This window comes from Tetrao urogallus, assembly GCF_951394365.1.
Source record: "Tetrao urogallus genome assembly, chromosome: 2".
Taxonomy (NCBI): Eukaryota; Metazoa; Chordata; class Aves; order Galliformes; family Phasianidae; genus Tetrao; species Tetrao urogallus.
In genome coordinates, this window is record NC_136814.1 from 86,292,300 (window position 1) to 86,318,748 (window position 26,449).

At 38.6% G+C, this 26,449-nt stretch overlaps 1 protein-coding gene across 1 annotated transcript in view; it reads left to right on the plus strand.

Moving 5' to 3' along the window:
* Positions 1 to 16,900: 16,900 nt before the first annotated feature.
* HMGCLL1 (3-hydroxy-3-methylglutaryl-CoA lyase like 1) overlaps positions 16,901 to 26,449 on the plus strand; it is a gene marked incomplete at both ends in the record, with an annotated part of 72,401 nt that continues 62,852 nt past the window's right edge. Inside the window, one exon of the mRNA XM_079550373.1 lies at positions 16,901 to 17,005. Within this exon, the coding sequence (XP_079406499.1) occupies positions 16,901 to 17,005 (105 nt within the window). The remainder of the gene's footprint in view (positions 17,006 to 26,449) is intronic.

Below are 26,449 nucleotides of genomic sequence, written 5' to 3' on the forward strand. Positions count from 1 at the left end.
ATGTTTTGATATGTTTAAGATGAAGTCTTTCACATGTGTGTGGCATTTACATATGTACATGTGAGGCTCCATCTTGCACAAATCTCTTTGGTAAGCTAGTATCAACAATTAAGCTAAAAAAAAAAGGACCTGATTATTTTATTTTTCTTTTTTTGCAATTCTTCAATTATGACAGAAGACACTTCAAAACAGTGCTTAGGTGGCTCACTTGAGATCATCAGAACAGGTTTACTTCTGCTGTGATGAGCCAAGAGGAATTACAGTATGTAGAGCTTGAGTAGGCTGAACCCAAATTTCTTACAACTGGAAGCTGGAAAAGGGCAAAGAAGGAAGATAAAGTAGAAGGGGTTAGAAATGGAGCGTGTTATTCCCTTTCCTTCCAAAATGAGTTCTGGAAAATTATAAGACTGCTGTCAAGATTGTGTTCTCAACCTACAGTAAGGAGCCTAGTCTGCCAAAATGAAGATGATTTTCCACCTTTGAGGCTCCTGCAATTTTTCAGTAAAGCCAACACAGCAGAACACCTACCGAACAAGGCAACTCTACCTACTGTTTGGAGAAAAAAAAAAAAAAAATTACATTACTGTCATCAGAAAGAAATGTTATTCCTAAGCCACTTTGTTGTGGTTTATTATCCAGTAGAAAAGTTACCTTTGAGAATTTTTTCCCCCTGCTACTTGTGAGCACATTAGCAGGTATCCCGAATCTGGAATATCTCTTCTTGAAGCATGATTATGGTTATCTACAGCCCTGAAGCACTGCACTCTTCAGAGTTAAGAAGGCAGAGCAAAGGTCAATGGAAGCTCAGCTCACGACTTTTTACAATCCAGCTTTTTCTTTAGCACACAGTGTGAGGAAGTCCAAGCTGTGGTGTTTCACTCTCATGAATGTCTTTTGGCTTTCACTTCAGCTTGTATTTAAAGCTGGATAACTGTTTTAAAGGGCACTTGAATTCAGTGTCCTTTGTAGCATACTGTTCTGCGTCTATTTAAGAGGTGTTCCATGTGCTTTTGGCAGATGATATTTCCAACCATTCTGAAATGTTTTAAAAGGCCAGTTTTCTGAACTGCCTGCTGCTGTGTATGCTGTAATTCCAATTCAGGCTTTTGAAGCTATGGCTAGATTCAGCATTTTAGTTTTACTTTGTTGTGAAAATAATAAACAAAATAAAATACCCTTCCAAAATACAAATAGCAGAGGAAAAAAATGAGAAAAATACAGATTTAATGATTCTGTGGTTTGTCTTTTTATAGTTGTAAGACTTAATTTTGTTTCTTTTGACCCAGCCAAGAGCCAACAGTTCTCACTGTAGCAATATGGGAGGCTTCAGCCCCAGAAAATATAATTGCAAAAGAACAATATTGTTAATTGTTGGGTAAATAAAAACATTGAAGGTGACTCCCAGAATAAGAAGATCAAATCTTTATAAGCTTATCTATTGTGACACTTGTCACTGTCCTATGGACAAAATGAGATGGAATAAAGAAAAGTTGTTTCACCTTGCAGCATGATGCAAAAATACGTATCCAAGCAAATAAGATGGGGTGATATCTGTGGATGCCCTCTCCTTCGTTTCTGTTTGCTCATTAGAAAAATTAAAAAAAAAATTTAAAAATAAAAGCTGTTCTGACAGAGCTTGAGGCAGAGCTTAAAATTCAGAGGGCGCTGAGTTGCGTATTCTTATGTTAACCTTAAACCAGTGCTACTTTTTCGGCAGTTACAATAGATAGCCATTCTGGATGGGAATGGTTCACAGGTTCATTTGTCTGCTGTGCACATACAAGCCGCGTATCATACCTTGCATTTCAAATTCATTAGCCCCATACAAACATCTCATTCACTAAAGTGCTTAAAAATATAAAATAAAAATATAATTTTATAAAAATATAAAAAAGACAGCCACGTTACGAACCCCAATCACTCACCAGATGGACTAATTGAGAAGAAGGGAGTCTGTTTTTGGCAAATATTTATAAAGGAGGATTCAGTGGTTGTCCACTGTTTTTTCACCAGCAAACAAGTACCTTGTTTGTAGTTTAGGTATTCATATGCCAATGTTTAAATTCTGGTAGAAATATACATGAATGCTACGCAAGTTTATGTCTGAGTATTAACAATAAAAGGTACACCTCATTGTGTGTTTGTGAAAGTGTTTGTGCAGATTTTCTACTTACAAAATGTACTGAAACACTAATCTCCCACATTTTCACACGTATAGAGAACGGACAAATTCTTCCAACTTAGTGTACATTAAATATCATTCTCTAAGTCACGTGCTTATGAAATCTAATTGAAATAATACATATTCATAATATGAAGGACCTGCTACCTTTGTTTAGGCTTCTAAATTTACACTGAACAATGTAGCTAATGTATTTTTAGTCATTTAGAAATGGTCATGACAATCAGACATTGCTGGCATTGAGGGTGTTTAACTCGGTACTTCAATAGCTTTCATATAAAGCTGGCAAATAGGATATTGGAGTGTTCTCTCAAGCGCAGTTATTTTGAGTAATCAGAACTGATGACATAATGAAATGCCTTTCTTTTTGCCCTGTACAGCTCCACATTTAAAAATATTATGTGACTTAAGTTGGGAGTGCTCAGCACCTCACAAAACAGTCCTGGAGCAGCACAGTTGTACAGTTGCATTTTATTAAGCTAACATTAAACATTCACTTTTCAGCCTTGGTATCAATTTTATGCTGTTCACATGCTATGTTAGTTTGCTGTTTTCAGATTTGTTGCTTTTGCCTCACAGTAAGAGGCCAGTTTACAATGCTGCAGAACTGGCTGCACCTTGGTAGAAGCAAATATATTGCGGACATATGCTAAGCAGCCACCCTGTTACACTCTGTTTCTTCTGCTCTGTCACACCACTGTTATCACCGATCAGAGCCTCTCCTGAGCGAGGGCTGCCAAATGTGCTGAAATCCCTCCAACCTGTGTGGCAAGTTTCTCAAGGACTCTCCTAACGTGAGGGAGGCTTGGTACCTAATGAGGTTTTTGCCTTAAAAAAGTGTATCAAATTGGAGGCAGTTGTAATTTGGAGCATAAATCATACATTGAGTAACATAACTGTAGTTTGCCCATCATTTTTCACAAGGAAAATTTGCATAAAAGGTATTTCAATGGATAATACATAAGTGGTGTTAAAATGTGAGAGACAATGCTTGCTTTAAAGAAAGACTGGCCCTTTACTTGAGAAAGCTTATTTTATCATTAAGATTAATAAAGGTATCCAAAACAGTATGTGTCTGCAAAATTCCACAATAATTTAAAATGGATTCCTGTTGGTGAGCAAGGCTCATCTCAGACCAATTTCCACATTTGTCGACTTGCAGATCAGGGTCTAAAAAGTTTACATCTCAGTGGGAAATGTCCTTTATGTTCTTTCACAGCAGGTGAATCTGTCAGATAGGAAGAATGATACCAAGAAGACTTGTTCCAGCCCACTCTATCTTTCACTCTTGTTTTGCTTTATTAATTTTTTTAAACGATTCATCAGGTTAGTCACCAAGCTTTATTCTCTATTATTACACTAATTTTAAAATGATACTATTTTGTCTGCAAGAATAATGAGATAAAGTCATTGGGGATCAGCTGTGGATACATGGCCCCTCCTTTACTCATGCTCTCATGAGGAGGATTAGTCATATGTTGGTTTAACACATCCCTACAGGCAATGTCTTATTGCTTAAGGTTCAGAAATATGAATAATAAAACTAGACCATAAGCTATTTAACTTGCTAGAAATTAAATTTAACAGCTTCAGCTCATGAATCCAGCTGTAAAAGTACATACAAGGCATTAAATTAACAGGAACACGTGGAAATCTACAGGATCATATTCCAGAGGAACCAAATTTTGTGTTTGTCTTACCAGATAATGTGGTAAGACTAGACAAAACAGATTTCTTTTTCTTTTCCTAGCATGAAACTTTTCATTCCACTATGGAAATCCTTCTCCGAAGAAATGTCACTGTTGCAGAACAATATTCATAACCCTGATTTGTCCTTTACTCATAGAAACACCACATCTCTCAGCTACTTTCCTTTGTCCCTGTTGAAAAAAAAAAAAAAAAGTTGAAGCAGGATTAATGTGCCTAAAGAATCATCTGCTTTTTTTCCTTCCCAAATATAGTGACTAATCTCCCTAAAAATACAGCCTCTACCTACAGACTTGTGTATCTCCTTAGATCACAGCCACAGCAGTGCAGTGCTAATAGTATCAGTATTTGAGAATATATCCGTATTAAAAAAAAAAAAATTACTAAAATCCTGCATCTCAAAAATAAATTCCAATCCAAAATGAGTTTTTTTGTTTGTTTGTTTGTTTTTTGCAAAGTAAGGGCATTGCTTTTGTTACCGATTCTATGCACTCACTCCGCAGCAATAGGCAGTAGTACAGGGACTGTTCACTGATAGCACTGTAAGATATATTTGAGTCTTTTGTGGCAGAAAGTTCATATAGGAAGTTTTTTTGCTTACTGCTATGACTGGCTTTAAGATGAGTGAGAAAGTAAGGATGATAGTGTAGGGGCATCATAGAAAGATGAGCTTTGAATCTGCTGTAGATATATCAGTGGGGACATATTGGAGTAGGCCAGGTTACAAGCAGAAATGAACATCTGGCCACTTGTCTTCCTCCAAATCCTACATGCAACACCTGCAGAAAGGCCAAATACTATGTAATTACATGGGACTTTAGGATTTCTCATTGTGTGAGGAAAATAAAGTGCTTTTTCTCCCATGAGGAAAATCTCGGTTCTGCTTTTGAGGCCAAGAAGACTTGTTCTATGCTGAAATTGTGTTTTGGCAGCAAATGTCATGACTACAGACTTTGATGGTGTATCTCTGTACAGACCGGTGTACCAGTAATGGCTTAGAAGGAGAGCAAGGCCAGTGATCAACTATTAGTCAGCTGTCTTCATTCAGCAGAGCTACATGAACTGCACTAGCAGTAGGATGTTCTGCTTATTTATCCACGGCACTCAATAAAAGATGAACTGCTATCAAAGTCTTGGGTCGTAACTTGTATGAAGTCAGTGTTCCCCTGCTGCCTACATATTCTTTATGTAGTTACTGCTAGGCAGCCCTTTAGGAGAAAGCTGATTTCATCATACCCCCATATCCATCAACTTTATTGTTTTCTGACATCATCTCTCATGCCCTTGTATGTCTGTTGCTAGGTGACATCACCTATTGTGAAATCACAGCTGAGTAAGTGTTCAAGTTGTCATGCTCACTGTCTCGCTATTCTATCCAGCCTTATATTTTGTGGTGGTAGAGATGGAAGGATTCCGCAATGGCAATATAAAAAGGAGCAATCAAACCTTACTTTAAAATTACAACCTGATTAATATTCTTATCAAAAACATAGCACTGCATACTGGTACACATGCGTTTTGTTCACAACAGAGGCATATATTAAGATATCTCTTTATGTACAGATAAAGATACAATCACATCATGTCTAAGGTCTAGCTAATAAGTAATCTGTCTCAGGAGCTGCAGTCCATTGGCTATTATAAAAAAATCAGACAGTAACCAAAAATTAAATCTGCTTCTAAGGAAAACTCTCTAATTCTTCCGAGTGTCAAGTGGTAAACACTTGGTGTATTTTTTCAGCTATCTTCTCATGCATGTGGTCACTAGTCCTTCTCAGAATTCTGCTAAGCTCTTAGATTTCATGATATCTTGTGCAAATAATCCTTACTAGTTAAGAATTGCCTAAAAATGTATCGAAATAAAAAATATTTCTATCATTTTGAAATGTTTTGCTTGCCATGAAATTCATTCTTGCTTTTATGCTATAAGGGAAAAATGTGACATATTCAATTTTAACCTTGGTTAAGAAGTCCTATTTGTGATTTGTCATGATGACATATGTTAAGAATCAAAGGAATCATTTGCTTTCTTAATGGGATGGGAATATAATTTGCAGTTTGTTTTTAAAAGCTGAATCACTGTTTTCAGATATCATTCCTCAGAAAATATGTTTTCAATTATACGCCCTCCCCTTTTTCTCTGGCTACACAGTATTTTAAAGCAAAATATATTCATGTTTTTCATAAACTTACTTCCCAGATACCTTCTTTTCTAACTCATTTTTCTTAGAATTGCTTATGCAATATCTAAAATAAGAGGCCACTTATTTTGATGTCCATCTCACTAATTGTTGACTGTGTTCAATATTGCTCTGTCTGATACAAAGCACAGACCATTAGTGTTATATTTAAAGACTGATAAGGACAATCTTTTAATGTTTTAATTAATTTCTGTACTCTCTGACTATATATAGAACTAGCTGCATAATAATTCAAGTCAGAGAATTTCAGATAGCCCACATTTTGAATACAATAATACAGTAATACAATATAATAGAATAATTACCATGCTTAACAGACCATTTATGAATATAATTTCCAAATCTGTCTGAGTAGACTAGAGGATTAGAATAAGAATTGCTTCATATCTTCCTTCAGAAACAACACTTCAACTCTTTCTGTCTTTTCCTTATAACTCTCTTCGGAGTGGAATCTTCATAAGTGTTAATACTTGTTCCTTTCTGCCCTGCACTTCGGGAGCTCCACCTATCTTCTCTTCTCTTAGGGCTTGACTTTCATCTCTTTCCATTTAAGAAGAGCCCATCTTACTATCTTCCTAGCATATCACTGTTTAAATGCCATAGCAATGATTTGCTCAGAGATCAAACAATGAAAAACAGATAATTTCTTGCATTTCTTATGAGGTCTTCAGCAATGCATCTGCCCCTCCTTAGCTAACGTACTCATTCATAAAATTTAGTCATGACACAGATAAACAGAAAACAGCAAGAGATTCTATACTCTATGGTTTATTCCTAAGTTTTTGTGCCTAAAATAGTTTGTATTTTGTACCTTTGTCAGTGAAAGGCTTTTACGTCTGATTATTTTCTGATTACCTTTCCCTTCCCATGTTTCTGTGATTCTACGATTCTATGATTCTGCTCTCTCTTCCGGCGTTTTGATAATCTGGGATAAGAACCATGTTTCTTTTTTTTCTTTTTTCTTTTTTATGCCTCGATACAGCCGAGCTTAAGAGAAGCATGGAAGCATTGTTTTATTTTCATATGTTTATAATTAATATCTTATGTGTTAACAGAATGGCCTCTTGCTGGAAATCATTGTTTCACTAAAAAGAAAATAGTCCATAGGTACAACAGAACACCTCTAGAGCTAGCATTCTGCAACTTAGCATTCTGTGACCTTTCTGTCCTTACTGTAAAAAAGTATCAGACATTTAATCTATGAAGCACAGCATCCTGTCAGTGATGGCAGCCAGCACCAGATGTTGTAGACAAAGGTGAAAAAAGCCCTTACAGTAGGCAGATGTTGGATTATTTTTCTATTAAGGAGATCTCATCCTAAACCCTAATACTTAGAGATTGTCTGAAACTCTGAAGAATGAAGTTTCAAGTTCATTCCAGAAATCTTCTTTAGTGTCTTACTAAGTTTGTTTGTTGTGGAACAATGGCAGGAATTGTGTTGTGTGGGCTCCAGATGTAGGTTCAGCATTGTTTCCCATGCCGGAGCAACGTGCAAGAGCACAAACTGCTCAACCAGTATATTAAACTACTTAGCTGTTAGTCTCTAGCAAACATAAAGAAGAAAAACATAACCAGAAAATTACATTAACAGTTTGGAAATTAGATCGATATTCACCTGGACAACAGAGTGCACGTTCCCGACTTCAGGCTGTACTGCTGGCAAACTCCAGAGTTTTTCTACAAGACATGGAGATATCTGTCCTTCAGAAATAGCTTGACATACTTCTGCAATGGAAAAGCTTTGGCAACTTAAACTCAGTGGTTACTATTTCAGGCACCGATTTACCATGAGTAAACAGCACTGTGTTTACAATGGGAACACAAGTTCATTGTCTCGAGAAACTATGTGGTGACAACAGTATGGCCATGAGCAGGAAATGGATGCTAATGAGGCTGGAAGAGCTGTTCTGGTACTTCCAGAAGTCTCTCCAGGACCAACTGCAAAAGAAATTAAACCTTCCCTTCCTGGCTGTGATGCACTGGAGCAGAGCTCCTGCCTCTGTGAATATAGGGCTGCCTCTGCTATTAGGCCTTCTGGAGCTCCATGCCTGCCTTCATTCTTGTCCCTCAAACAGCCCATTGAAAGGGGAGCATAAGAACTCAAACACCTCCATTAACGTTGCTGTATGAACATTCTTGATAGCTCTCTCCTTGAGCTCTGAGTTATAAAGCTGATTTATAATAATGAAGGCAGTGGGTCAAATTGTTCCTTAACATGGTATGAAACACCTAAAAAATTTCAATGGAAGTCCTGTATGGGCAGGACACAAAAAAGCTTTTTACAAAACCGATAAATCATAGCTTCAAGTCCAAAAGTCTAGAAGTCTATTTACCTGTTCTCCTCAAGGGAAGCTATAGATCTTTAAGAATCTCTCAGCCTTAGAACCAGCAATACTTAAAGGTCAAAGAAAAGTCAGAACTCTAACACTAATGTATCACTACAGAAATACTCTGTGCATTGTTTTTAATTCCTTATTACTCAAATTCCTGGCTGTGCAGTGATCCAGTGTCAACATTTGGTTTGGCATTTAGGATTCTCTCCTAGGAAATGGGAAGTGTGGGTTCAGTACTCTCAAGGCTTCTCAAATCCTGAGCCAAAAACTCCATGGCCATTCTTCCATGCTTGAGGTTTCCTACTGGCCAAACCTTATTGTCTACTTGTTCAGTGTATGAGCATATGGCATTGCCTACAAGAGACACCTAAACTTCCCTCATTGCACAGCAGAAGCAAGCCTAAATCTTGGCTGCTTCAAACAACTCCCTGCGAGTGATGCGGACACCTACCTCTCTGCACTGGCTCTGCAGAAATATGCAGCTAATAGGCAGTCTACATCTCTCTGAAGGCTCATAAATGCTGCAGTGCCTTATTTAAAAGCCTAAAGTAGGAGGTTTGACTAATACTGTTCATACCTATTTTAAGTCTCCGCAGTCACATGCAGATCTGTATCTGTTAACCCCAGCAGGCAGCTGAGCACCACACAGCCACTTGTTTGCTCCCCCTCTGTGGGATGGGGTGAGAATGGAAATGGGAAAACAGAGAAAAAATAGGGGTTGAGATAAAGTCATTTTAATAGGTAAAGCAAAAGCCACATGTAGAAGCAAAACAAAACAAGGAATTCATTTGCTACTTCCCATCGGCGGGCAGATGTTCAACTAGAAAGATTAGAAAAGTGCTAATTTTCCAAGGAGGCTAATTCTTGTGTTGCCACAAACCCCTAGACCTTCTGTGTGAAACAAAACCCTTCTTGCTACTGCGTTCTGCTTTGGAGGCAAATTGTCCTTTAAATGGGGGAGAGAAACCAATGAAGGGTAGAGTGGTATAGCTGATAACTGTGATGACATTCTAATGAAAAAGAATGTTGTCCTCTTTTACAACATGGCATCAGTATTTTCATTTTAAGGTCGGTTGTTTTTTATTTATTTATTTATTTTCCCTCAGATGAAGCTTAGTTATGTCTTTGTTTCAAATGCTTTGGACTCAACAGTAATATGAAGTAGAGAACATGAATTTTTAGGTGATCACGTCTTATGATAAACTGAAAAAGTAGATATAAAAAAACCTACAGTTTTTACAGGGCATCTTTATTTTTAAAGGGAATCTCTGAGCATAAATACCATTCCAGTACTTCCTATGTGATCCCTTCCTCTAGAGTTACAGCATTCATTTGCTTGATTTGGTCTTCACTATTGAAGCCAAAAAATAAAACCTTTTGTTCTAACTTACGCATGCTACCAAAGAGGATTTTAGATCACAGAACACAGCTGAAAACTGCAGCCTGACTCTGAAGTTAAATACAAACAGAAAAGGAATAAATAAATGACACACACATTTACTTGCAGATCTCAGATTACTTTGTTTTATGGTGCATGTTATATTTGTTTTTCTTCTCCATTACACACTATTTCAATTTCTTTTTCATTATTTAGTAGTATTTTGTCCAAAAGTTTTTTGCTATGTTGATAGTTTAACAACTGCATTCAGTTGAATATCCATTCTAATTACACATTGTTTGGTCAAAATGATATAAAGTAAATTGGAATACGTCATATTAAACACAAGGAGACTACCTTGGCAAGCATGCTCTTTACATAATTTTGCTGTAAGGAAGAGAAAATTACCAAAGATGCATTACTTCTGTCTTTTCCAACATTGTTATTTTAGTTGGAGAGAAAGCAATTTAAAGAGGATTTAATAGGGTAGAGTACATATCGATAAGTTAAGAATGCAACAGAAATCTTCAAAGAATGCTTGGAAATTTTATAGAGGTTACAAAGGTTTTGGAACCCCAGTATATTCAGAACTAACAGAAAGTTAAAAAAAATCAAAATATTAAATTATACTGAAACCAATCCTTGTATGCACATCTATGGATGTATTCAGTAGATGGTAGTTGCTGTATTTTTTAATGCAAGATCATGTATTTTAAGCAATCTAAAGAAAAAAATGTCCTCCAGACTAGGTAGAAACCTTTTCTCTGATAACACAGCTTATCTCCAACCCATAATGTACATTGAGTTTTTACACATTCTTCCAGTTCTGACTAAAATTGGAAAAAAAATGAAAGTTCATAAAATAGCTCTTCTTACTCTGATTTTGCAATATATTTTTAATGAAGCGTGAAAATATAACTATGTTTGGACATTAGATTTCAGAAAAGCCATTTTATTGATCCACTTAGCTGCCATCCTCCATTGTGTTTTTAAGGAATTGCCATTTAGAACTCACATATCTCAGATATTTGAGGGGATACTACATGAATCTTCTTGGAATCAATGATTTTGGATTTATATAGCTACCAAACTGGACTCCGGTTGTTTTATCTGCCTTAGGAGGACAATGTTTGTTAAGTAATACCTTTGCGTTTTTCAGTTTTGGGTTGGCAAATTAGGAGGCATGTTTATAGTACACCAGAATACTTCTTTTTCTGCATTTATTTTTTGTCCCACGTTGAGTACTGCTGGTGACAAAGAAGAAATAGAAAAGCTCCAGTGACAGGTTACTAGTCTGTCTGGACTTTAAACACTGCTATTTTTCTAGGACAATTTAATGACAGGGAAATAGTAGATGAGCAAATACAGTCATTTTTGAAGGATAACTGTATAGCCAACACCTAAAAAAAAAAATTTCCAACATAGTCATTCCTGGTATGGTCACAAGTTATTTTCTTTTGTAACATCAGCTTAGTAATTACAAGAATAAAACTAAAAAGAATAATGAAATCTAACTTCTGATTTTTATTGTCTACATGTATTTGTGCCTTATTAGATAATTGTCAGAGCTGTATCTCATGCACTGTCACTTCCTAGAAAAGTTTGAAATAAAGTACTCGCATATTAGATTTTAATATATTGAATCCTAGGATTTGTAATAAAATCACCAACAACCAAGTTAGCAACTCATCAATCTATTTCTCTTGAGATTTCACTGCCTACATACCCAGTTCCCTGGACTATCTGGGCTTCCCAGAAATGCTCTAGTCCTATTCCATCTCTTTTTCCCTGCCCTTACTGCAGAAACTGCATTCAGCTCTGACAGTCTGAAGCAGGGACACACTGGTTGTTTGTCTCTTTTATCTACCTGCCTCGAAGCTATTACTGTAAAACCTTTAGCAGGTCAAGTTTGGCACCATATCTCACGCAGCAAACAATGAGATTATATATACCTATTTTCAAATTGCATTTCATTTTCATGTTTCCCTAACAGAAAAATGACAAAAAATAAAATGATTAACTTGTACATGTCATTTCCAGGTATTTTCATTTAAATCAAATTCACTATACACAAAAATTGACTCTACCGCTTTTTACCAAGATCACAAAACATGACACAGATAATTTATGCATCATCCTGCTGTAATTTCAGTCCACTTTCAGCTTCTTTGGTGACCCTTTCTCTAAAGCCAGCAGCAGGTTTGCAAATAATACTGGTTTGAGACTTTCCCTGTCTGCACAGAGCAAGTAGAAATCAAATATGGAGTTGAATGGAATGACAGTATAATGGACTCAATCATGTTAGCTGGGATTGGGTCTTATTTAAGCATATGTAGGTAATGCAGCTATCTGTATCTGAGTAGTTACTTTTGGCTCTTGTCAGTAAATATATATGCATACAGTAGAATGTGGTTCATTTGGTCTTAAAATAAATGTTTAAAATAAGTTAGAAGAATTGCTCCCTATCAGAACACAGAAAAGGTCCAGGTCTTTATTTTTTCTTTCCTCTTTGGGAAACTATTCTCAGAAAGCACTGCAAGTTCGCTTGCCAGATGATTATTTTGTGGTGTTCTGCTTTAATTCCAATAAATGCTAAGCACCTGAGAAGAAATGAATGTAGCATAAAAGTCAACCCAAGATCTCCTTATTCAGCAAACATTTCTTAAGGATGATTTAGGGTTTCTGTGTACCGAGTGACATAAAGGGGGTGTTTACTGGAAGAGCAAGAAAACTGGCCTCGCTGACAATCAGTGCTGTTCTGCTGACTCTCAACAACATAAAGGGAGGAAGGAAATCAGAGGTTTCTGCCTATTCCACCTTCTACTCCATATAAGAGATAACATCTGTAATTACTGGCAGAAAAGACTGGATGGAGAGGGAGATACCAGCTGCATTTATGTGCAAAACAGAGATGGAAACATAGTCTGTGTAATGGTAGGCAAAATATGTGCTCTGAAATGTTTTCTTAAGTATCACAGTAGCACTTTTAAAATCCATTCAGACATCAGCTCTTTGTTTCTCCTGATGAAGCTGAGTAGTAGCTCAGATACCTAAGATGAAGAACTTACCATCTAAAAGATGGAGTCAGACAAGAGACATATTTGTTCACTATTTATGGAAAATGGAAAATGTAACCCATAAATAAACCCTTTCTGCTGCAATACTTTTTTGCCTGTGATAAGCCTCACAATGATTACATTTAGCTGTGTAGTGCTGGCACTTGAGAGGTTCAGAGTACCATTCTCAACACTGTAAGAGGCAGTGTCCTTTATATATATAGCATAGCTTTCTTTTCAGACTCTGTGCATCAGTGAATAACTTTCATGATTACAACAAGAAACAAGAAACAAGCTCTAAGCTCACAGAATTTTCTTATCTTTTACTTAATACTGCTTAGTAGCACTATAATTAATTTTTTTTTTTTCTTTATGTGTTCTATGCTGTGATCTAGTTGGCTAAAACACTGCTATCTGATTGAATTAGGGAAAGAATAGACAAGAACAGGATCCAACATCTGGCAAGATGCAACTTGGACTTTCTTCCTGATTATGACTGTTTCAAATGCCAGGTGTCTATCACCTGGAGTGCAGTCTTTCTTTGGCAAAGTAAATCTATTACTACCTCTCTGAAGAATGCTGTCTCTGAATGATGCCGTTGCTAATGGAACACTGATTTACTGCCACAACTGTAAAGAATCTTTTTTAACATTGTGTTACACTTCCCATCAATTTAGATCAACCAGACCTACCATATGTGAGAAGTTATCTGCATTTTTCTCCAATAAAACTGAAATGATGAAAGCTTTGCTTTCCCTAAGGTATCATCCACTATTGGTAGCGCAGTTGTTTTTTCTTTAGCCCCCATCCTCTCTGACAAGGCTGGAGCATATTATTCCTGCAATGCTTGCCAGAATTCTATGGCTTATTTGTTGTTTGAGACTCACCATATGTGTCTTTGATCCCTGCCTAGTAGGCACCTTGGCTGCTTGCCAGTTTGGCACTTAATGATTATCAGCGGTATGAATAGCTCCCTTGCTTCTGATTCTGTCCTTCTCGCTGTCATCAAATCACTCTTTAAACAACTTTCTTATTTTATTTTAGATGCTTGTAAATGACTGACTTATTTTTACTGTGCCTCTCTTGGCCAAGGGTTTGTGTCGCACTGCAGGAAACCCAACAGTTCGGTGTTTTCACTTCTAATGATCTGACTGCCAACTACCTGTGTAATTGCATGGAAACAGTAAGCAGTACAGAAATATCTCTCATGGTAATAGCTGAAGTTTCTCTGCATTTTACCCAAATGTGCCGATTCTTACCATCTGGTACACTTGGTGGCAGGATTTCTATGAGATTATTTATTTCAGTGAAAAGCATTCCTTTTAATAAACGTTTTAAAACCTTTGACCAGAATACAGTGAGCCAACGACAATGACAGATTCAGAGGAGTATCAAAATGATAAATAGTTTTAAAAGACAGATGGAGAGCCTAAAGCCAGTCACGTGCAATTTCTGTTCCCTGTTCTGACATACCACTAAACACATCTGAGTCCTTCCATGTGTTCCTGTAAATTGACATTCCTCCAAAATGCCATTTTTGAACAACAAAAAATATGCAGAATCAAGATAAAGAACAGCACAAGGCATGTAAAGATTCAGACCAAAAGAGGACTGCATGCTTCAGATCTGCCAGAAGTCTTGATTCTTCTTCACATGATTTTGCAAAACCTTCCATCAATAAATATGCTGGTAGTACCACTGAGGCTAGATAAGGTTAAGCAGCACGTGGTACCACCACAACATTAAGTTAATTCGTATACTAGGGTGAAGTTAAGCAAGTTTTTTAACCCCTGCAACTAAATGACAGCATCAGCATGGTTAGGTCTGCCTAAGGTGCACTCAGAGCTCCTTCTACTTTCTATTGTTCCACATGAGTCTAGCCTAAGAATAGCAATTTGGTGTAGCTCTAAAGGTTTTAGCAAAGTGTTTTTTCAGTGGATAAATCATCATTATCCTAAGAACCAGCCAGTTTCAGATGAATATTGTGCAAATGCAATTATGTCTTTTGATTTTAAAGAAGCTGTTTACATATAATTAGAAGCATCAGTTGAAAAATTCAGTGCTAAATTGCCAAGAATGAAAAAGATATATATCTGTTTTCAGGAGAATGAGAGGGGCAAAAGAAAAAAACAAACAAACAAACCAAACTATGAAAATCTGTTTATTTGGGATTATATTTTCAAGTACCATCATTATATTTTTCTTCTCTGCTCAACACTACTGGGATTTCAATTAAAAATGCTCCTTTTCACCTTCATTAGAAGCACTCTGAGTCTTAAAGCAGATCTGTGCTACAAAATGTTGACAGAGGGCCTAGCATGGAATAGGACTGGGAAGCTTCGAGCCCCAGAAATACAGCATTCAAATCTGGCACAATGTTTTTCTGATTGCAATAAGAGTGACACAGAAAAAGGCTTATACTGAGTCGTATCATGAAACAAATTTCAGACGTATTTGTAAGAAAAATGATTAAAGGTTTGACTTCAGTGCTGAAGTAACTGGAGAAGAGTCCAGGTCAAGCAGGCAGGAGAGGTACACTGTATACACAGGCATACTCTACCTTTCTCACATAATTGTGTTTTGCAGCGTACTCCAATTTGCTAAGAAAACATAAACAATGCAAAACAAAAAATATTTACATCAATGCAGTATTTTCCTCTTCACATACAACACATCAGAAATAAACAGCCTGTCACAGGGACACAGAATAATGAGGCTTGTTTTACGATCAGCCTTTGTGTATTTTATTTCCAGTTTTACAGGTAGCAGGACTCAGAGTCAGCATGTTGCAGGTAATTTGTGGAATCCTGAGTTTTAAACATGTAAGAATTTTAAAGGCAAATACTTGTCTGGTAGAAGAGAGAAAGGATATGAATTGTGTATGATTGCAGCCAACAGAGAATCGCCTCTGCACTTTCCTGTGGGCAGGTTTGAAATTGCAGAGATGCCCAAAACTGGCATTTTATAACATACTGTAAAACTGTACTTTAAATGTTTTATTTCTGAAGAGCTGTCACAACCCTCAGAAAATAAACATTTCCCAGCCCTTCCAACTCGTTCCAGCATTGTTTTACAGGGTTTCAATAGACAGAGGAGCAAGCCTGAAATACAAGAGACTGCCTTGAGAGTCTCAAGCCTACCAGCAAAGGGCTGAACCAGGGACTTGGCTGTAAACTTGCTAATCTTCTGTAGAAAACGAGGGAAAGGTGAGTGAAATTATGAACTCGCTGATACCCCAGAAAAGGAATTATCCAGAAAGCATAAGGCATTTCATTTGAGAGGAGCCTGGAAAATTGGCTGACACTGAAAGGAGCGCTGAAGGGAGATGACAAAATATAACCTGCTGCTTTTGAGAGCTGTTAAAGGCGAGCAGTGTGCCGCTTGCTTTAAGTTTCCACTGCCCAACTGCAAAGCTGACACGCTGACAAGCACAGAAGACTTTTGTCAAAGATGTGCCACCATCTGAACTGTCAACCAGGAAAGGTTTTATCTGGAATCACCGGCACAGCCCCAGGGTCCCCAACCAGGCCGGCTCGCTGTCAGTCCTTCCTTGGCCATCTCTCCTTCCCCTCCAGCCTTCCGCGGAAGCACGCAGAGCACAGCCTGCACTCCGCTCCCCCAAGGACGCGTGTGCTTGCCGTCGCCCTGCGGCAGAGCGGTTAGCTGTCCCACGTTCGTGGCTCCCGCCCGGCAGAAACGTTGTCCCCGCGTCCCCTCAGAGTTCCCTGCACGGCTTCCCGCAATGGCAGGCAGCTGTGGAGCCGGCCAAGCCGCCGCCCGACGCGGGCAGGCAGCGCCCGGGCTGCGCAGCGCTCGGGACGGCGCGGAGGGGCAGGTGAGAAGCGGGGCAGCGGCGGCGGCCGCCGGTTGCGCTGAGGCGCGGTTGCCGCAGCAAACTGTAGGCGGCGGGGGTGCCGGCACGGCGGGCTCCCGCCTTCCGCCAATCGCAGGCGCTGCCGGGACCGGGCTGCAGCCAGTGGCTGCGGCAGGAGCGGGGCCAGGAAGCCGGGCTGACCTTGCGGCCCGCCGGCCGCCGCCCGGCCATGGGTACGGTGCCGTCGGCGCTGAAGCACTGCCTCAGCTATCAGCACCTCCTCAAGGAGCAGCTGTGGATCGGGGAGCCGACCGCGCCTCCTCATCCCGAGCAGGTACCGCCCCGCGCCGCGGGGGGTGGAGGGGTGGTGTGGGGCCGGCCCTACCAGGCGCCGCAGCCGCCAGGGGGAGAACAGGGCGCAATCGCCGCCATGTGCCTCCGGGCGGGGATCTGCCTCGCCCCGCGCTCACCTGCGGCACCGCTGCACCCTGCCTGCGTCCGGTCTCCGAGTGTCCGCAAACCGTGTTGGCCCTCTCTTGGTCAGTACTGCAGTATTTTTCGTTTGCCCGAGGGTACGAAGACCCTATAGAGGGTTCTGGATAGGCTGGATCGATGAGATGAAGCCAACTATGAGAGTTTCAACAGGACCAAGTACCGGGTCCTGCACGGCGGTCACAGCAACCCCAGGCGATGCTACAGGCTTGGGTAGCATCAGAGTGGCTGGAAAGGTGCACAGACGAAAAAGCTGTGGGGTGTTGGTTGAAAGCCGACTGAGCATGAGCCAGCAGTGTGCCCAGGTGGCCGAGAAGGCCAATGGCAGCCTGGTCTGTATCAGAAACAGTGCTGCCAGCAGGAGCAGAGAGGTGATCACTTGCCTGTACTCAGCACTGGTGAGGCTGTACCTCAAGTGCTGTGTTCAGTTTTGGGCCCCTCACTACAAGAAAGACAACAAGGCCCTGGAATGTTTCCAGAGAAGGACAGTGAAGCTGTGAGGGGTCTTGAGCACAAGCCTTTTGGGGAGTGGCTGAGGGGACTGGAGTTGTTTAGTCTGGGGGAGGCTCAGGGTAAACCTTATTGCTCTTTACAACTACATGAAAGGAGTGGCAAGGTAGGGGTCAACCTCTTCGCCCAGGTAACAGTGATAGGATGTGAGGTAATGGCCTCGAGCTGCACTGGGAGAGATTCAAACTGACTACTGTAATCTTTTTTTTTTTTTTTTTCTCAGAAGGAGTGTTCAGATGCTGGAACAGGCTCTCCAGCGAGGTGGTGGAGTCACGCTCCCTGGAGGTGTTCAAGAAACATGTAGATTTGGCTCTGAGGAACACAGTTAGTAGGCATGGTGGGGATGGGTTGGCAGGCTAAATGATCACTTGCAACCTTTGTGATTCTGTGAACATGGCAGGTTTTAGACCATGCAGGTAGGCATCTTCTGAGTCGATCCAGGATCAGGGATGATGCATTGTTAAAAAAGAGTTCCACTTGTGCATCTCGCACTTCCACTCCTCTGTTACAGTTCACAGTGTGAAAAGTGAGATAGTTTAAAAATTGTAGGGTGACAAAAATCTTGACAAGCCAAAGTATCGACTTTGCTTACCTGAGTTCGCATTTCTCAAACTGAAGTTCTGGGCCTCTCTCTGGGCTGCCTGTAGTGCTGCCCACAGTTCCAAACCATGTCGGTATTGAGCCTGTTGCTGGTGCTGCTGCTGGCACCAGTGGAACTGTCATGCCCTCGTGTAGCATGCTGTGCTCTTACCAGCCATGGGCTTGTCATGGAGCCCACCAACACATTGGTCAGCAGGAATATTCAAATTTTTTTTCTGTATTACCTCCCCGTGCTTTTGTTGGATGGTTTTAGTAATTTTCTTCTGCTTTCATGGATGTTCAGATTTTCATTTTTCTCACACAGATGCTCAAACAACATGCAAAAGTTTTCCTTATGCTTGAGTGCATTCTGCAACTACTACATTCAAGAAAAAATATATTCTTTATATGATAGAAACCATAGTAGCTCAGTTGATGGCTGTAAAAAGGTGAGATGTGTGTTAGGTAGCTGCTGTTAAGAGCTAGGGGATGGGCAGGCAGAGAGAGAAGAGGGGAGAGCTTTAAGTAGGAGTTTGTTACCACATATACAAACATATATACCAAGGAGTAGAAGTTCAAGAGCTAAGAATCAATTGTTGGTGATCTGTAGTAGCTTTTGAATCAAAATTACAGGCCTAGTTACAAAATGACAGTCCAGTTTAGAAATCAAGTTAGGCTATGCAGTGTCTATAGTAGCAAAAGTGAATGGATTCCTAAAGGAGTTTGAAGCTTGTTTAATAAGGACTGTAGGAATAAACATTTAAGTGATTGTTGAAATATAGGCAGTTCCAAATTCAATTTTTTGATGACTTACAGTACACTGAACAAAAATGAGTTTGGACAGTTGGAATGTGTGCTTCAGTGTGAAGATTCATCTTCTACTTTCAATCAGTGCATCCTCCTCTGCTGTGGGAAAGTAGTAGCTCAACGTAACTGGTTAATAAGCATCTTTCTCTTGGATAATTGTATTTTTATGTGCCACTGGCTAGATGTACTGAAAGGTGTGTCATATTAGTATTCATTTGCTCTGTTGAGAGCTGCTTATATCTATTACATGCAGAGCTAAAATGATTAAAAAATAATGGTCTGGTCTCTTGCTCTGCTGGATGAGGCTGTGACTCTAGGAGACATAAATCTAAACAGTGCTGATGTGTACAATGTAATCTTGTCTAATTTCTGGGTCCTTTGTTGGATGCAGTATGCTGTTATTAACTGATTGATATGTTATCACAGCAAATCACGGTATACATTAATGTTAGTTATGTAACTACAGATGAATTCAAAACATGTATAAACTTGTATAATAACAAACTAAAGCTCAGGTCCTCCAATTTAGACAGCTAACATCTGTTTCAGTGCTTAGGTCACAGTGATTTGTATGTTACATGCCTAATTATGTTTAATGACCTAGACCTAAAATGCACAGCCTTAAGATTCCCTCTCTACTCACCAACTGGCACTCTCGAAGCAGGAGATACACAGAAGAAAGACAGGGATCTTCTAGAGAAAGTCCAGAAGAGGGTTATGAGGATGATTAGGGGCCTGTTGTATCTCCCTTATGAGGAAGGCTGGATGTTATCAGCATGGAAAAGTCCGAGCAGGGATCTTGTCAGTGTGTATGAAAATTTCATGTGCGAGAGCCAAGTGAATGAGGCCAGGCTCTTTTTGGTGGTGCCCAGTGGTAGGACAAAGGGCAGAGGGCATAAACCACAACACAGGAAGTTCCATGTGAGCATGAAAAAGGGCTTCCTTTTTTGTGAGAGCAACAGAGTGCTGGGACAGGCTGCCCAGAGAGGCTGTGGAGTCTCCTTCTCTGGAGATGTTCAGAACACACCTGGATGCTTTGCTGTGTAACCTACTGTAGGGAACCTGCCTTGGCGGGGGGTTTGAATTCCATGATCTCCAGAGGTCCCTTCCAACCCCTATGATCTACAATTCTGTACTTGTCTTGCTTTTGCAGTTTTAAGTTAGTATTTTAGATTTTGCAGTATGCTGTCATTTTTTAATGGTATGCTAGAAACCTCTCAAATTTATTTTTAAAGTAATTCAAGAATGATGTGATGAAAACTGACAAATTTATCTGTTTTTGTCTTTGCCACTTGTGTTTAACAACTGATTCTTGGTTGAAATTGCAGCATAAAAATGGAGGTGTATGATATTATGCTGCCTGGAAAATCGAGGCATGCCTGTTATATTTGAACCTTTTAGCTACTCCTCAGAGTGATTGATTTGAGACATACTGCATTTCATGTTCTTTTTATCTCTGTGTAATTTTATATTCCAGCAAAGAATGTGCATTGCAGACTCTGCTTAAACTGCTAGGTTATTTTAATTTTTTATTTAACGTATTTAGCTTAAGAATTATTAAAAAAATCTGGTGTTGCAAATATATTATGGCAATTACAGTGTACAATAAAAATACATCATAATTTACGTTCAGTTTGTTTTGTTATGCTGAAAGTTGCCTACCAAGTCTGTTTTTATGGGAGAAAAGAGAAGCTTGAAGTTGTAAACTTTATATTGTGGAACTCTGGTTTCCTAATTTTTAGAAGGGTGATGTTACTGAAAGATGCTTAATGAACTCAGTACAGAGAAAGAACATTAATTTCAGGGAGTGAAGATCTGGCATCCTTCTTTTTTTTTTTTTTTTTTTTTCCCCCCCCCCCTCTTTCTCTCTGTGCTTTAGCCACTGTCTTTACCTCATTCTGTGTTTTTATTCCGAAATTCCAAGGTATTCAGACTTAACATTGTCTTTCATGTAGTTTAAATAACTCATTGTTAAGCAACTTAGAAATTTCTGATTTCTAACCCTGCTTGTTCCTCTACATGCAGGGGCCATGTCATGCATCCCAAGAATGAGACTTTTTTGGTTTGTTACAGATTTCCTCACATTTCCAAGCATTGTTTATTTATTTGATAAGGCAGAAGGCATACAATCTTATTCAACCAATGAGTACAATCAGAAGAATAAAGGAGGAAGGATTACTCAAAATAAAGAACAATTTAAATTGTTAACTGTTAGGTTGATATCAGCATTTCTTGATGACTTTGGAGATGGTAGATGCCACTTGACACATGTTAACACTGGAGGTACAAAATAAAACACAAAACACACTCCCACTGAATTTAACAGCAGTGGAGAGAGTTCAGTGTCAAACTCTTTCCAAAATTTTCCTTTAAGTCAAGAAGAATTTTCCCTTCAGAAGATTAGTTCAGTAGACTCATCTCTATTTTTTCAGCCAGATATTCTTCATGCTGTGATTTAATGGCTCGAGAACATCGCTGGATAAAGCATTGAAGAGTGGAAAGTCTGAAAAGGCCAAGCAGTCAGTTTTCTAAAAGTGCCAAGCAGAACATTAGAAGGTCAAGGTTGGATAGTAAAATTTAGGTTTGACACAGGTGAAGTCACAGACTTTTTTTTAAATGCTATTGGATTGTGAATAATGGAAAGATAACAGAAACTTTTTAGCTGATAGAGGTTTATCCTATATTGGGATTATTATGTGGGTTTAGAACTTCGTAATGCAGCTGGAGATGTTGTAAAGGATTTTACAGATCTTGCTCTGCAAATTTGGGAATTAAAAAAATACACAGGAAATTTCTGCTCAGACCCAACATCTGTTTTTTGGTGAGATCCTGTTTTTGACTTGTCCCACCTCCACCTCCTTCAAAGACTGCATATGGGCAGGGATGTTCATTTCCTCTCTTGCCAGCTCAAGGAGGGAGATTAATTTCAGACACCCCATGTGTCAAATCATCATTCTGAAAATTCATATGTCTTGAGATCATTCTTCTTGATTCATTTTCTAGTTGTTTTTGCTGCGGTGAAGATAAGTGACTTGTCTAAGATGAACTAGATTCACATTTAATTCCTATTGAAATAAATGGAGCTTTTATCATTAGCTCAGGTATTAATCTTAATAGTGGTTCAACTTAACAGTTTCTGGATCTTCTAGCTTTGGAGTTGCTGTACTTTGAGTAAGGAAATCTCACAGCCTGCCTTAACAAATCAGCAGTAAGTCAGGCATAAAAGTTTTTGTAAAGCAAAATATTTACTGCTCCTAATGAATCAAGTTTTGAATCCTGAAAATGTTTGATGAGGATACTGATAAATTGTAATGACAGTAGTTTCTGTGGTGGCTTGGATCAATAGTTTGTTTATTCTTTCTTGGACTTAAAGGTAAAATGCTGGGTACTAAGAATGTAGTTACGTTTATTTACTCTCAGTTTTAATCCTTTTTTTTTTTTTTTTTTTTAATGTTGTAATTGTTTTGGAGGAAGAAGGTAGCTTTTGTTCTTGCAGAATCTCTAGTAAAAGATTCACTTGTGTACGAAAAGGTGTGTTTGAATTTCAGTTTCCATGTGAATATTGTGTGGGAAGAAACCGGTGCAGTGTAAGTACAGTGCAGAGATAAAGCTGAAATGAGTTCTTGTCACCCTCTGCTCTTTCACAGCGTAAATATTTGAGGTATTTAACCAAGGCGATGATTCCCTGAAATTTTAGGAATTGAAGGTTACTGAAATCCTTTGATGTGTCAAATGTGGAAGGAGTTATGTTAAAAGAAACTGTGGGGGACTCCAGCAAAGTAGTTATTTAATACTTCAGGCTGTGTTGAACTCTCTTGTATTGTTCAGCTCCCTCATTCATTTAACAAAGATGGCCTATTTTCTTTAACATTCTTCTTTTCCCCCCAAATGTGTATTATAAAAGATACATGAAGTATGAAGAAGAAAATGTGTGTTAAAGATGGTGCTTACTATTGCGAACTTGCTGGGGAATGTGTGCTACAGTGTGTGCCAGTGCACATCATAATGCACACGTGGACCTTGACGTGCTCATAGTGCCATCAAGGACCATGCACCCAGCTGCTTGTAAGAAGTAAGACTCATCAATTAACTGATCTTCAGAAAATACTGGAACAGAAAAATTAATTTTAAGAATGTGAAAGACAGACTGCCAGACACAAATTTATAGGGAAAGGTTCCCTTTGGCTGTCTAACCCATTCATTTTCTATCATGTGGAAGAACTCAGCGGGATATTGAAGCTCTCAGAAAACTTGCTTTATTGGCTGATTTGGAATTTCTGAGATAAGAGCATGTAATACGAGGTCTGTAACTCCGTGATCAAAATCAGGCTTTCCAACTGTGCTAAATACCAGTAAAGCTAATTCAGCATTTTAGCTTTTCAGCAAAAGGGAAATATTTTATTGCTGCTGTATTAGTGGTTTACACATGCATAGACCTCATGGGACGGAAATGTCAAAATTGTGCGCAAACTTTAAAGCTGAGTAGTGGAGTGGAGATAAAAGGTTTCCTTTCAGTTTTGTAATATGTTGGTCTGGACGTAGGATTTAATGAATAAAGAGTTTATTCAGGAGATTATGAATCAGATACGGATTTTATTTTTCTGACTTTCTGGCATTTTAATCAATCTCTTGCTCCAGAGGAGTCAGAAAACTGATAAATGCATGATATGCATTTCAGGAAAAACCTTACAGGGTTACTTTTAAGGTTTCTTTTTATCACAAGGTATTGAGTTGAAAGTAATCAACTTTCCAGACTTTCACTGGGTTAAATGTAACGACTGGCAGTGAAGATTTTGAGCATTGTTTGGGACGAAATCTGATTGTGAAAAAGAGGCTGCAGGAGATAGGGAGTACATTATACTTTCTGTCATAACGTTGCTGTACCTCATACTGTTCTTAGATAATTCCTTTGTTAAACAGGAATTTATTTTTTGGTTTGATATAAATGAATGAAACTTACTCCAGTTGTTCTGTTTGAATGTGTTGCTTGGATTAAATGTACTTAAGAGTGCTTCTCAGCAGCTTTAAAAAAAATAGATTTATTACATGCAGAAACTGCTAACAGTATGTTGGTAAAATGCTGTATTGGATAGATATTTCTTCTTTGTTTGGCTGTTGTTTTTTTTTTTTTCTTTTGTCCACAGCTGTTAGCTGTTTTGTATGAGAATAAAGGTGTTAGTTTATGAGTTTCTTGGGAAAAAAAAAAAAAAAAAAAAAAAAGTTTAAAGGCTTTGAATGCATGAGATGTGGACTGAAGCGCCAGAGGACATTGGTGGAATGTTAGGTGAAACCCACTGGGAAATAATTGAACAGCAGCATCTGGAAAGGAATTGTATGTGGCTTTAGGGTTTACTTTTAATGCAAGTAGTTAAGATGAGATTAAATATAGGTGTTAGTATGTGAGAAATGGGGGAGCAAGCTAAGTGATGAAGGTATATCATGTGGAACGCTGGGATTAGGACAAAGATTTAACTGAATCCGTAGCTGATCACAGCTGAATTTTTAAAAGCTTGGAAACATAATTTGAGTTGAGCTATGTGTTGGCTTTATAAACGGCAAAACAGCTTATATGAAGAATACATTGGGAAAGAGAAGAGAAAGGATGGGGAAGCTGCTTGGACCTGCTGTTTCTCACTTTGCCTGAATGGTGTGGAGATGGCTTAGTTTAGCTGCTAAGCCAGCTGGCTGTTGGCTGTATGGAGAGGAATGTGCTGGTGATTGAGAACTGTCTTATCTCTCTGTTATCTTTTCATCTTTAGAACTTGATGCAGTTGCTTAAGCATAGTTGACTGGTACTGTTTCAGATGGTTTGAGGTAACTGGGACATCTCAGATTGTTGGTCAATACCAAACAGTATTTATGGGAGACCTGTGTAGTGGTAGCTGGCAGTCAAGTGGGATGCATCTCGGTGCTTGCAATTAACCATCTGAATTGTGCCCATATTACTCAGTTGACTTATGTCATATGCTTTTTGCCATTGCTGACAGTGCTGAGAAATGTCGTTCTAAGATACTCTGTCATATCTTGTACTCCATGTCCCAAAAAAGGCCACTGGTCCCTGTGTTCTACATTTTGTCTTTCAGGAACTTTAAGACTGTACATGTAAAGGTGTGAATTGACTTTACTGAGCAAACTTGTAAATAACAGTGTAGAGTGTTGATACATTCTTGTTCACGGATCTTAAATTCCAATTCAGTTATATCATGAGGTCATGTGAGGACATTTTGGGCTTAATGGTAATGCTGGATTGCCATTTAGATCCTAATGATTATTCCCTATCTTCAGAGTTTAGAGCAATCCTTTGGTACTAAAAAGAAAGGACAGCTAATAATAATTCTTTTAGATATTATTTACATATTTCACATTTAGTTAACGTTGACCCACTGGTCTTATTATGAATTCTACAGCAGCACATGCTTTTTTTCATATGTTGTACATCTTAATTTCTAGAATATTAAGGCTGAAAAAAGTCTTTCCAAAATCAAGAAGTGGAAGCAATAACATCAGGAGATCTCATGATTAATTTTGCCTTGACAACTTGTATTCCAAAGTATTCTGAAGTGATATGATTCCATTCTGTTTTTCTCTTTGTCCAGTATTTGTCTCTTTTTCTCCAGTACCACTCATATTCTTCTGCCTTTTCCACTTTAATGTTTTCAGGTTTGCATGATAGAATATGTTAAAATCTTATACATTGCTGTCTGCTCATACTGCATACTATACACTGGAAACTTAACCAGTTTGTCAGAAGCCTCAAGTATACGTAACATATCTTTACAGTGGCATATCGTTGTTTGCTTTGAAGTAAGCTAATAAAAACTGATAAAAAATCAATATATTTATTTAAAAGTGAGGCAGCACACCTGTCTTTTTCTGAATTTTAAATATGGAAAAAATTCAGTAGTTTTAATTGTTATCACTTAAATGGTCAGAAATTGATATTCTTTAAATGTGTTCACGTTTTACTGGTTCTGTTGTGAAAAGTGGAACACTCTTACAATACTGAGAATGTTGTAGTGTTCAAGATACCATAATTTCCTTCCTGCTATTGGGAAATTATTATGGTAACACTTTACAGATGTTACTTTTCTAAGGAGCTTCATAGAGTTCAGATTGTCCTGGAGTACAAGTTGCCAACTGTGACTAAATAAATAATCATTAAATTACTGTCATTTTTATCAGTGTCTTTTGGGGAGAGCTGTGGAAAACGCAGCGGTGAGCCAGCTGTACTTGAGCTGAAAATTTCCTTGATTAGGTATTGGTTTTGGACACAGAAAGTTATTTTGATGACACTAATAATTGAGGATAGTTTATTTGCTTCCAGCTTTTTACTTGAATTCTCGAGGATGTGTGCATAACTCACTTTTATTGACAATGAGGTATTCAAAGA